The sequence below is a fragment of the Kryptolebias marmoratus genome, linkage group LG17, assembly GCF_001649575.2.
Source record: "Kryptolebias marmoratus isolate JLee-2015 linkage group LG17, ASM164957v2, whole genome shotgun sequence".
Lineage (NCBI taxonomy): Eukaryota > Metazoa > Chordata > Actinopteri > Cyprinodontiformes > Rivulidae > Kryptolebias > Kryptolebias marmoratus.
The window spans coordinates 17,534,676-17,547,585 of NC_051446.1; the positions used below are offsets into that span (position 1 = coordinate 17,534,676).

Consider the following 12,910-nt stretch of genomic DNA (forward strand, 5'->3'; position numbering starts at 1 on the left):
TCATAGTAGAAAAGATCAAATGTTCATATATATATATATATATATATATATATATATATATATATATATATATATATATATATGCTTTTGATATGTTTACTATGTTTCATTGTGAACAAAATATAGCTTTATGAGATTTGCAAATCAGTGCATTCTGTTTTTATGTGCATTTTACACAACACCCAAACTTTTTTGAAATTAGGAATGTACTTGTTGTTATGTAAGCTACAAGAGCTTGTGTGTAATATCATAAATTATAAAGAAGCAAGAACTCTTAGTAGTTGTAGGTTGCAGATTCTACACATCTTGGCCGCAAGAGAGTGCTGCCATGAGATATTTGGATAAGCCAGTGCACCAGTTCCTCCCTCGCACCATGTGCTACAGTAAGTCGTGCCGTGCCACAATCCAGCTGCCCAGCCTTGCAGATATCTGCTGGGATCAACTGATATTCGTCCTAGCTGCTTGTGACCTTAAACCTCTGCGGCTGATGTGCAGAAGTCTGACATGAAGCTCCGGGAGCATTCATTTGGTTCTAATTCCCTGTCGCCATCAGTCTCAGAATGCTCAAACATGCACACACACTTGGTGTGGCCTGTAACATGTAGGCAGTTCATTGGTGTTGCCTGCTGGGTTTGTCTGAACGAAATGATTATCACACTTCAGTTAGCACATGTCACTGAACCCTGCCTGTGTCTGCCATGTCCCTATGTCATAGTCCAACGCTGACTTACTGACAGTGCCACTGCTTCCTGCTTTTCCGGGTTGTGGGTGGATGTGTGTGATCGTAACCTCGCCATTTTGGGGTTTAATCCAAAATGTGTCTTTTTTCTTCCTGCACAATTACAGGTGACGCCCTTTGTGTGACAGTGGAAACTCATTGTCCTAAATTGTATTCTCCTCTTTGCAGAGAGTGGTGACACCTACCAGAGGCAGGTGCTGTCCATCTTCAGCATCGCCTCAGGGATCTGTCTTCTCGGAGTGGCGTGCATGGCTCTCTACCGCTGTAACAAGTGAGTGATTCCAGCCCAGAACCACATTAACAGAGTAAACCCCAAGCTATGCAGAAAGAACACTTTACTACTATGGCATGAAGCCCAACGAAAGTGTGAGTCAGCTCAGGGATTTTTTAGTTAGGCATCAAGTCTAAATTGTGTGGGATGCATTTGGGACAGATACTCATGTAAGATTTATTTGTAAAGTGGTTTTAGCGAGCAGTTGTGTCACAAATGCTTTACACAAAACTAAATATAAAGATTCAGCACCAGTATCTAGCACTGTCAGACGTTAGAGCATTAAAACTGTGTGCCTTTAGGTGTGATTCAGCATAAAAGCAGACCACCAAAGTCAGTTTTTGCAGGCAAGGAGGGCAAAGAGTAATAAAGACAAAAAAATATAATAATAATGGAGGCTGAATTGATCGAATATCTTTTTTTTTCAGCACTTGTAGTGTAGTTCTTATCGGTCAACATGACCAAAGACTTACTGGAAGATTTAATGTGCCGTAAATGATCCAAACCTGCATATCTTGTTAAATTGATTCTCCTTTCCTCAAATGTTTCTTGGCTTTGCAGCTCAGACAAATAGATTCTCCCAGTAATACAGCAGTTTATTCTGTTCTCCAGTAAAAGACAAACATTTCATTTGTCACAGCTCCTCACAGAGAAGATTAGCCCAAAGTAAAGTTTCATTCTTGATGTTGTTTAATAACTGTATGGTGCTTACCAAACAATCTTTATTGGTGGTAAATAATTATGGATTTATTAATTAAATGGTCATCAATAAACAAGCTGTTAGATAATTCAAACAGTAACAGCAATAAATATGTTTTATTGCTTTTACTGTTAAATGCTTTGTTAGTAAAGTAGCTGCTGTATTGGATTATTTAGTTTTCACTTTTCAGTATGGGTCATTGCACCAGTCTAATAAAACTTAGAGCGCCTTGAGCAAGTAAAAGAAGAAAAAACACCATGCTAACAACTAGCCATTAACTCTTCAATCAGGTAAGGATTAAACTTCAGTTGAGGTAGCTCAGAGAGCCTCTAAAATACAAATACATTAAAATAGCCACTGATAGTGCTAGGCCAAATTTGTGGCTGCCATTTTGCTAGGTGCTATGCCTATGATTGTGTGCTGCTTATATGTCAAAACCTCACAAGGTTAACACCCCGTGTTTCTGCTGCATGCTCCATCATCAGTCCAAAAGCACATAAAAATTGACTTATTTTACTTGAATAAACATACATAATACGTAAGCCTCCCACCAAACCTGGTCAAGAGTTAGTGATGGCAAACAGCCGATCTGGCACACTACCACTACTGTGATAAAATTACCAAGTGCTAAAATCATTCCAGCCAGACCAGTACATACATACGCTTTAAGTAATTAAGTACTTTACAAGTCTACTTAGTCTAACCAGAGTTCTGCTACCAGTGGTTATAGTCAATTGCACTTAGACTAATAACTTAAACTCTTTTAATGTAGTCTTTTTTCTTGTAATTCTTTAAATATTTACTTTTATATAACATGCATTTCAATATTTAGACATGGACAACTGACCTTTGTCTAGCCTAAACACTAATTCACTAATATTTAGCATATATTTCTCGTACTAATTTAGGAAAATATGATACTTATAATGATGATATACTTTCAGTAATTAGCCTACCGTTTACCATGCTTTACAGTAATTATATGTCTAGTCTAGAGAGAGCAATGACCCCAGTATATTAATAGTGAATTAGACTAGTATTTCCAAAGAATAAAAATGAATGTAATACCACGTTTTTTTGAAGTGCAGATTCCGATGACTATAATGGCTAATGGCAAATCATTGAACATCTTGGCTAAGTTTTTTTTTTTTCTCAAATATTTATGGTCTGCTGCCATGCTGGCAGTAACTAAGGACACCACATAGCACCTGCCAAGATGGCAGGCAGGGATTCTCGCCTCATTAGCATAAGACTGTTCTTTGGTTGGCAACTCCAGTGATTTGAACTATCCCTCTGAATTAAGCCATCAAGAAAAAAAAACAATGAGTCAGGTTTTAGATTGCTCTGCATGTTGCTGGAAGTTCACAGCAACTCCAACTGTATTTCCAGGGGAAACAGATGGTGGCTGTCATCTCATCCGATCATTTGAACATGTTTGATAAAGAACCCCATTAAATAAATGACTAAAACCCCAGTGTCTAGTGTGCTTTACAAAAAGGGAGGACCATCCAATCTAAGCAAAATGCACTTCTCATAAAGACAAGCATTATGACAATGACAGCTATCTGTGGTGACAAATCTTAGTGCGGAATAATGATAAGCATGGAACAATGTACACCTGCCTAACATTGCAACTAAGACTTCACTATCATTTTTGTTGGATTGCATGAAAGTTTGCATTATTATGGTTTCAAACAAACTAATTCAATAAATTTCCTGCCATAAAGCAATACTCCAAACTCTGGTTTACTCAGTAATAATTCTAACAAACTTTTTCTTTTCTTAAATTTTAATCACTAAAAATGTAATGGATGTTTACTGGTCTACTGCCTTGCTTTAATTCTCACTTATGCAAAACATCTTCTCTCTTCATATTTTACAAGTCCCTTTTATTTTTATTTCTTTTTTTGGAAAGAAAATGTCTGTTTGTGAGTTACACACTTGCCCGTGTTTCACTTTCACTTTCTTTAACCTTTGACAACACTTGGAGATATACACCATTTGGCAAATGTTGTCATTTCAAAAGTCTTGAGCTGTCAAAAGGATTTAATTACTAAGTGTCACAGTAACATGAGCTCATGGTGTTGTGTAAAAATAGCACGTCACTTCAGGCACATTTTGTCTGCCATTTGGTACCCTTTTCGCTTGTCGTCTCGCAGCATTAAATGACATACAGAGTGGTTCAAGTAAGGGTAAAAATTCAACACTAAAGCCAACATGCTGTTTTAAATGTTGTTTTTTGGGGGGTCTGGCTTTATTTACTCTGTGTGTTTTCTTAAAGAAAGAAGCAGAACACTAGCTTAAAGATAAAAGAAGCAGAATACTAGAATACCTAAAAGCAAAATGTGGCAAAATGCTAGTTTGAAGCTAAAAGTAACAAAAAACTAGCCAACATTAAAAGGCACAAAAAGCTAGCTAAAATCCAAAGCGAAAAGTACCAAATGCCTAGCTAAATGTGGCAAAATATTAGCTAAAGTTAAAAAAAGGGTAGGTAAAAGTGAAAAGTTGCAAAACACTAGATAAAAACTAAAAGCAAAAAAAGCTAAATGTATCAAAAGGCTAGGTAAAGGCTTAATGTAGCAGAACTGTATCTAAAAATTAAAAGTATCACAGGAAGGCAAAAATAAAGCAAGAATGCTGACCTAGATTACAGAGACCGTTGTTTTTGGAGGAATTAAAGAGATATAAATGTATTTTGTGGAAATTATTTGGTTTTAAAGTTAAATATTTTGTAGCATAAAGTATGCAGACATTACATTTGAACAGGAGGAAAAATAACAACAGAAACAACAACAATACAAAACTGAATCAGCATTCACATAAGTCAATAAATGTAATAACTTTACTGCTAAAAATACAATCAAGTGATAACATTGAGAAACGTGATTAGTGTGTTTTTATTATAGAAGAAATTAACTTTTTTTTTTTTTACATTGATTGGTTGATTGCCGAGTGCACTGCTTCTTTTCAATCACAAACCTGCGATCACTTTCTCTCTTCCAACGTGCATTTGTTGTCTTCCACAGAAGACATCGAGAGAAACTCCAGGCTCATTTTTCTGATAGCCGAAGCTTGAGAGACTGCAGCGTCAACGCCTCCGGCCTCATGTCCAAATCCACTCCCAGGATTCAATACAGCCTTCATCTCCAAAAAGTATGTCTTTTAGCTAATATTGATTCTGTTTCCACTCGCTTCTTAATCATCATTATCACCATCTCATCTTTATATAAACAGTACTTACATACAATAGAGAGTTCAGAGTGCTTGTCAGGATGATGTATGATGTATGTCCTAATAATCTCTCTGCTGGCTTGAAGCCTTTTTGTTCAGACTCTTATCTGACATGGGATGAGAGGCGGAGGGGAATAATAGTTTAAAATAAATGCGCCATGCATTATACAGGAAAAATGTGCTTGTCAAGTTCGCGGTGACAGATTCATGTGACAAACAACAGATTGAAGTTTATAATTGGTGGCGGTGGCGACGGTCCTGCAAGCGCAGCAACAACCAAAAAAAACAAAAAACAAAAATTTGACTTTATGTATGTGTTCAAGCAAACACAAAAATAGCTATAACTCAACCAATTTTATATATACTGAGCTCAAATTTAGTGTGTTTGTAGCTGAGAGTTGTTCCCATAACATTCTCTGAGCGCTAACAGACTGAACAAAATGGTTTATGAAGACTTTACCTTTAACTAACTGGAGTCAACTTTGTCTGTCTGTTAGTAAAATATTTCATGAACCATTGGGCAGATTTAAATGAAACTTTCAGGTAATTATTATTGGATGTACAGTTATAGCTGATTAACTTTTGAAGTCAATTCAGTTTAAAATGACCTGAGGAATCAAAAATCACTATACCTGAACCAATTTTGCAGATATTGAGCTACAATTTGGTGAGATAGTGGCAGAGCATTATCCCTAACACATTCTCTGACTATTACACATTGTAAGCAAAATATGTCATGAACCACAGAGCAGAATTTAATGAAACCTGTGTTGATGAAAGTAATCCTTGGATGAATATCTACAGCTGATTAACTTTTGGAGCTGCCCTAGTATAAGATGGCCCTCACAGCTAATCAATATTAGCCAACATAAAAATGGCAATAACTAAGTCAATTTTATAGTTATTGAGGTAAAATATGGCTGAAAGTAACTAAACGTAAGGTGGCAGGCAATAAGCATTCCTTCAAGGAATGCTCAGTATTTGATAAAAAAACAAAAAACTCTGTTTTGCATGGATTGAGAATCAAAGAAAAAGCAGCTTAGCATGATTAACAAAGCATCACTTCAATGCAGAGGAGAGAACTGACCTCCAAATTCATGTGGATGATGTAACCCACGTCTCCATGGAAAGGTAATTACACTCTAATGCACGCAGGCGAAGATCTCATCAAAGGAGTGCAATCACTCGCCGTAATGCATTAGCACTTTCCTAAATTCCCCCTCTCTCTTTATTTATTACTTCCCCAGCCATTCTTTTTTTTCATAAGAAATATGATTTTTTTTTGTTGTTTGTTTTGTCTTTAAATTGGTTCAGCATTTCCATCACGCCATATATCTGTGTTACAGTGCACATAGATTCTCCATAGGAGATTTCCAGCCAAAATGAATAAATCTTTCAGATCCTCTACAATTTGCAGGACTCGCATTTAAATATTTATGAGTTAGGATAGTTTACTGATAACAAATAAGACAGCGTGATTATTTTTTTTTTACCCCCCTTCCAGGCGTTTCTGGCTGTTTGATAATCAACAAGGCATTTTTTTTTGTCCTGTACACAGAGGTATTTGCTGTACAAATTTCCTCATCCACACTCAGCCTTGTGTCATTTCTGTGCTTTAGCCTGTGCTGAGTCTCCTTAATAATTTAACAGTGTCTTGTGTCACCCACTGAAAATAACAGCCCTCAGGCTACAGCAGCCACACCCACAGAACTGCAGATGGGAAAATCATAAAACTGTTTCTGTGTGTCATTTGAAATCAGGGCTCTTAGCGGTTGACAGCATTTCTTGAAGAAATGCACATCATCCACAGCTTTTAATGCCACAGTTTTAAACTTGGATCATCTGTTGATGAGAAATTACATTGTAAAGTTATTGCGATTTTAGTCAACCCTTGAAAATAACATTATGCACCATCTCATGCAATATTGCACAATCTTGCATGATCTACAACCACACCGAATTTTAGCTCAATATCTATAAAATTGACTGAGTCATAATTATTTTTGTACTTGCTAAGATTGTGTTGCTGTGGGAGCCATCTTGATTCAAGTTAACGCCAAACTTTATTCAATTGTAGATTTCATCCCAATGATTATTTTCTGAAAGTTTCAACAAAATTCATTCAGTGATTCATCAGATATTTTGCTGACAGTACACACAAATGAACACACCTTATCATCTTTGTTGGTGGGCAATAATGACCCTATTTTATTGACATATCAGAGGCGAGTTCAATGGATTTCTGCCACAAAGGTTTAGCTCAATAACAAGCTTCCAAAACCAAACTTGTGGGATTGTATTGACAGGAATGTATCAGGATGTAGTGAATCCTCGTATGAAGCCACAAAATGCCTCAGATGCCAAACGCAGGCAGGAAGCCGGGAGAAGGAAAGCGAAACCGAGAAAAAAAAAGACAATCATAATGCAGCAACGCAGAAACACAAGCTATTTTGGAACAGTGTGAGGGAAGCTTAAGGAGGGATGTGAAAGATCGCTGGCTATAAGCACCCAGGAGGGGGTCTCAAGCTGAACAGAGGAAGGAAAGATTAAGACGAGGAAGCCATTTTTCCACAGATTTGATACGGCGACCCCCAGACCACTGCTTCTCACCTCCCACTCCCACAGCTTGAAAACCATCCAGGGGAGAGAACGCCGGCTGTGGGCGGCGCAGTCCCGCAAGTTCCTCGTTTTGTTTTGTTTTTTTTCTGTCAACTTCCACGGACAAAGTGAGACAATTCAACGATCAGCGGCGTGTTCCCTGAGAGGCTCAGAACCATTTCGATGTATGCTGCAGAACTGAGCCTCGGAACACAATGTTTTGTTCTTTTTTTGTGTTAAAGTTCAAGTTCAAGTGGATTTTATTGTCGTCTTGGCCAGTGTGTACATTACACAATGAAACGAAACAATGTTCCTTCAGGACCAAGGTGCCACAAGAAAAATAAAAGACTAATAGATTGCACATAAAAAGACAACACTATACAAATGCTTCGGTACCACTGTGTGTGTGAGGGGTGTGTGTGATTATCCCCAATACTGGTTGCTTGTAAATGCAGGATGTTGGGTAAATGTCCATGATGCTGTAGAGAGGCACGCCAGTGATCTGTGTGTATGATCTGTGTGTGTATGTGTGCATTTGAGGCACTTTGTTGGAGGATGAGATCAGTGAGCTAGAAACAAAAGGCTCGCTCTATCAAAGCAGGTGCAGAGAAAAGAACAAAATCCAAGTCCATTTCAAGTCGTTGTCTTTTATTTCACCTCTGTGATAAAGGGATGCGCTGCTATATTTTTCTTTTCTGTCCCCCAAATAATGTCACCTCGTGAACCTAGGTGTTTTTAACAAAGATATTTTCCCTCAGGGTGTGCTGCGTTATAATAATACTAAAACTTGCCCAACGCTATAGCACCTTGACATGACTTTGACATTCTAATTGGTGGGGCAGTGCTCCAAGTCTGAGACCACTGTGAGGTAACTAAACCCACAGAGCCTTACTAAAATAGACACCTGGTCATCAACGTTGCCTTTATCCATGAATCATTCTATCCCAGCGCACCTAAAATATCTGCTTTACATCATGGATTTGCTTTAAATAATGTAAAAACTTCTGAAAATCTTGTAAAATCCTTTATTTTTTTAACCAATGCAGGTGCTAATAAAGGTGGATTAGACTTAGACTTGTGGCACATGTTGATGAAAAGCAAAGATTAGTCTGTAACCTTACCTAAAATTTGGCTTGAAAGTAGCCGAGACCGATCCCAACACAGAGTCTGAGCGCTAACAGATTACAAAAGCCAGCTAACTTAAAAAAAAAAAAAAAAAAAAATATTTTACAGATACAGATATAGACCTTTGGTGTGGTAGTAGCTGAGACTGATACCTGACACATATGCGATGTGATAGTAGCAGAGTGTTATTCACGACACAGCTTACAATATTGTAAGCTTATGGCATAGATGTTTATAAATCATAGGTTCCTTTCTTTATGNAAGATTAGTCTGTAACCTTACCTAAAATTTGGCTTGAAAGTAGCCGAGACCGATCCCAACACAGAGTCTGAGCGCTAACAGATTACAAAAGCCAGCAAAAAAAAAAAAAAAAAGCCTCTATTTCAGTCCGATTTATAGATATAATTTGTAAAATGGTGAATTTTACAACTACTGGGCTAAAATTTGATGTGATAGTAGCAGAGTGTTATTCACGACACAGCTTACAATATTGTAAGCTTATGGCATAGATGTTTATAAATCATAGGTTCCTTTCTTTATGTTTCTTTTTTATATTTATGTATCAGATGTAACTTTTTTGATCCTGTTTAAAAAAGAAAATCTGCAAAGAAAAATCTTAAAAAAGCTTTTTTGAATTAATAGTAGTATCATTTCCCCTCAGAACTATTGAGAAAAGTGATACTATTTATTGCAGATATTTAAAAAAAAGAATATTATGTCATTTTATATTTTTAAAAAATCTAATTTGTGTGAAACTTGACATCACACTGATTCTTGTTTAGTTACTTTTTTTGTTATAATCTTATCATGAAAGTAAAAAGCTGTCCTATATTTAGGGTTTTATATGAAGATTTACATTAAGAATGTTAGAAAACTTCTTATAAATGTGTCATATTCATATAAATGACTGTAAAAATGAGTATTGTTATGTAGTTTTCATAGTCCGGTAGGAAAAGACACCCTATTCACAACAACTGGCACCTAAAGAGCTGCTGGCAGGCTCAGACTCCCTGGAAGAAAAGACCTTATATTGTAGTTGAGTCTTCCTGACTAAATAAGTGATGATTCAAACAGAAATGACTAGTCGAGCTTTATTCTACAAAGTGACTGAGTCAGGTCTAGGAGTGAGGATAGAGCATGAATACTTCATGGTGATGGGCGAAGGTAGGGGCCATGGTGTTTCAAAATCTGCAGAAATATGACTTCAGAATCTTTTAGCTTGGATTGGCTTTAGGACTTTTATTCTCACACGCAAAAGTCAATTTTAACAAGTCACGGGTTTTAAAGACGGAGTCCTGCTGATTACAAGATGAAGCTTTCTCCAAGGAGCGGATAATACTTTTTTCACTTATTATCCCTTTTCATTATTTTATTTAAGAGTTTTTTTTTTCTTTTGGCAAAATTAAAGGTAACAAGCACTATAAGTTTTTTTTCTTTTCTTTTCTATTTTAATCTAATCAGTAAATTACACGCTTCCTCTTTGAAAAGATTTAATGAGTAGCGAAGTTCCAAAGCATGAAAGTATGAATCATTACAGGTATAGCTCAGATCTTTTGATGTTGGGTTCTGTGGAAAGCTTATAAACAATACCTATTATAGATAGAAAAAAAAGTTATCCTGAACTATGTCAAGATAGTGCCGTTTGAAATAATTAATACCAGTAGTTTTCCAGATATTTTAATATGCAATTCTGAAATGTGGGTACGCACTCAGTGTAAATAAAACACCTGAGTTACTTTGGTTGTCTCTGTAGGTAAACAAACGCACATGGTACTTAGAATTCGTTTACAAATTTTGTTTGCAAACTTTTAATTTAAAAAGGCATTAACCATCATTATGAGGAAAGATTTTGTTTCTTGCTTTAGGTGTTTTTTGGGCCGGTCTTCGTGACATTGCAATGTGTGCCTTTAAAACAACTTCAAACTCACAAACTCAATTGCCAATCATGCAGATGCTATTGTACAAACCTTCACCTTTTATAAAATAGCATTCACATGAACTGTTGTTGTTTTGAAACACGTGTAATTGTTTGACTTTGACGCTGCTCAGACTAGCCATTAGCTCATCAATCTAGTCAAAATCTAACTATATTTCTTCAAATTGAAGGTCTTTCAGATAGCTATCTAAAACATGTAGGATAATATTCTTCATACCCTTTACACAGAACCCCACTTAACAACCAGAGACTGTTGAAGAAAAGTTAATGAGTCCAACTTGACTCACTGTTGTGAGAAAATAGGAAGGTTTTCAACTCTGTGACTACCACTGTTATGCTGACAACATCCAGCTGTGCTGCTCTTTCAAAGACTCTGAATTACTATGTTTGTCAGAAATTACTAACTGGTTAAACAGTTACTATCTTTAGTTAAACTCAGACAAGGCAGAGTGTCCGATCATTGCCCCTGACACCATGATTCCTCTGATCAGGAATGTCACAAAACATTCTGGAGACTCCTGCACAAATGGGTTTCTAACTAGTCGCCAGCAATCGCAGCCCAGTGAGATACTAGCTGAAGGATCTGGTTCATCCTCCATCAGAGAGTTGATTGATATGGATGATTGACCTCTTAATTTGCAAAAGTGATCCATCAACCAAAAGTCTGAGGTCAAAGTTTCTGTAAGGATGTGTGTGTTTAGGAAGAAGGGCAAACAAGTGGAGCTTGAAGTTGAATAACATAGCCAACTGCATCCATGTGCATGTCAGTGCATAACTCTGAACAAACTGATTAACATTTTGATAACAAATAAAGTCAGACTCCATCAGCATTGTTATCTCAGCCAAGAGAGCTGACATACGCTCAATTTTTACCGTAAACTACATCTCGTGGCTGGTTTTGCCGCTGACCCAGTGACCGTCCTTGCTGAAGAATGGACAAATATCCCATTATGCTGAGTTCAGGACGTGTGATTTGATAGTAATCCAGGAAGGATTATGGCTGTTCTGAATGCATAGGTTTGTCTACTCCTTATTATGTCTGTGATAGTCAACATGTTGATGGATTTTTCTGCTACTCTTTCCGGCTCATGCATTTTCCCTTTTTTTCGCCTTCAAATAAATCCACACTGCGTTGTTTATCGAATGCTTTCACAAGTGGCATACAAAAAAGAAAAAAAAAAGAAGAGGCAAAAGCGAGATAACAGGGAACAAGTGAAATGGGTTACGGCATGCAGGTCTGCCATTTTCCGCCACAAGCTATTTATTTCATTCCCTGACATAGATATCATCCTGCGGGAAACTTTGCTGTGGCAATTGTCTCAAAAAGTGAAGTGTTCTCCACCCGCGGGGTATTTGAGAGGGTGGCCAAAATTATACTATTTTCCTCCACAACTATTGAGCAGCAGTAACAGCTCCCTCTGGGAGTCGGTGGTGTAAGGGAAAAAAAGGGGGGGGGGGGAGGCTTATCAGGAACGAGAGCCCTGAACCAGCTCTAAGTCACATGCAGCTGCTTTAATGACAATCAGACAGCGAGAGAGGGCAGCTCAGGATGGACTGTAATGGGAATAACAGAATTATCTCAAGACTTAGTGTTTCGCAGAGGGCTTCTCGGGGGCAGTCAGGACTGCAGTGCCAGAGCTCCGACTGTGGCCCTGTTGTAAGATAATGGTGTTAATTCTGATAAGAATAAATTGAAAGAATTAAAGTTGGGGGGGATTTTTTAGGAAGCTATTAATGTAATCTCGTGTTGGATTAATTCTTGAGTCGAGCAGGAGTGCTATGAGGGCCACAAAGTGCTCCCCCTCCATTCTAATCTGCAGTTTAAAATGTAAAATGTAATTAAAGACACTCTGGCTGAGTAAGGGAGAGCGCATCAGCAAGAGAACATCTTTAACCTGACGAGGGATTGCAGCTATGCCACAAACAGTGTTATTAACATTGCATAATACACCCTGAGTGTGTTTGGGCTGTTCTAAAGCCATTTTGACTGGGGGGTATAACAAGAGCTCATGCCACAAGATTTCACAAGGCCTAAATGTCAAAAGATTTCTTGTCGAATTGGAAACCGTCTCATGACTTTGTCCGCTGTCTGGTGACAGTATCAATGAAAATGCCTCCACCGCTTTTTGTGGCAGCTTTATTGATATTAATTAAAATGGATGAAGCAAAAAGCGAAGCTCTCGATTTACCGGTCGATCTACGTTCCTACCCTCATCTATGGTCACGAGCTTTGGGTAGTGACCGAAAGAACGAGATCGCGAATACAAGCGGCTGAAATGAGTTTCCTCCGCAGGGTGTCTGGGCTCTCCC

At 37.6% G+C, this 12,910-nt stretch overlaps 1 protein-coding gene across 1 annotated transcript in view; it reads left to right on the plus strand.

Annotated features, from left to right (window-relative positions):
* Positions 1-12,910, plus strand: part of nrg3b (neuregulin 3b) — a 220,063-nt gene that overhangs the window by 190,552 nt on the left and 16,601 nt on the right. Inside the window, exons 5-6 of the mRNA XM_025010872.2 lie at positions 908-1,010; positions 4,737-4,863. Of these exons, the coding sequence (XP_024866640.1) occupies positions 908-1,010; positions 4,737-4,863 (230 nt within the window). The remainder of the gene's footprint in view (positions 1-907; positions 1,011-4,736; positions 4,864-12,910) is intronic.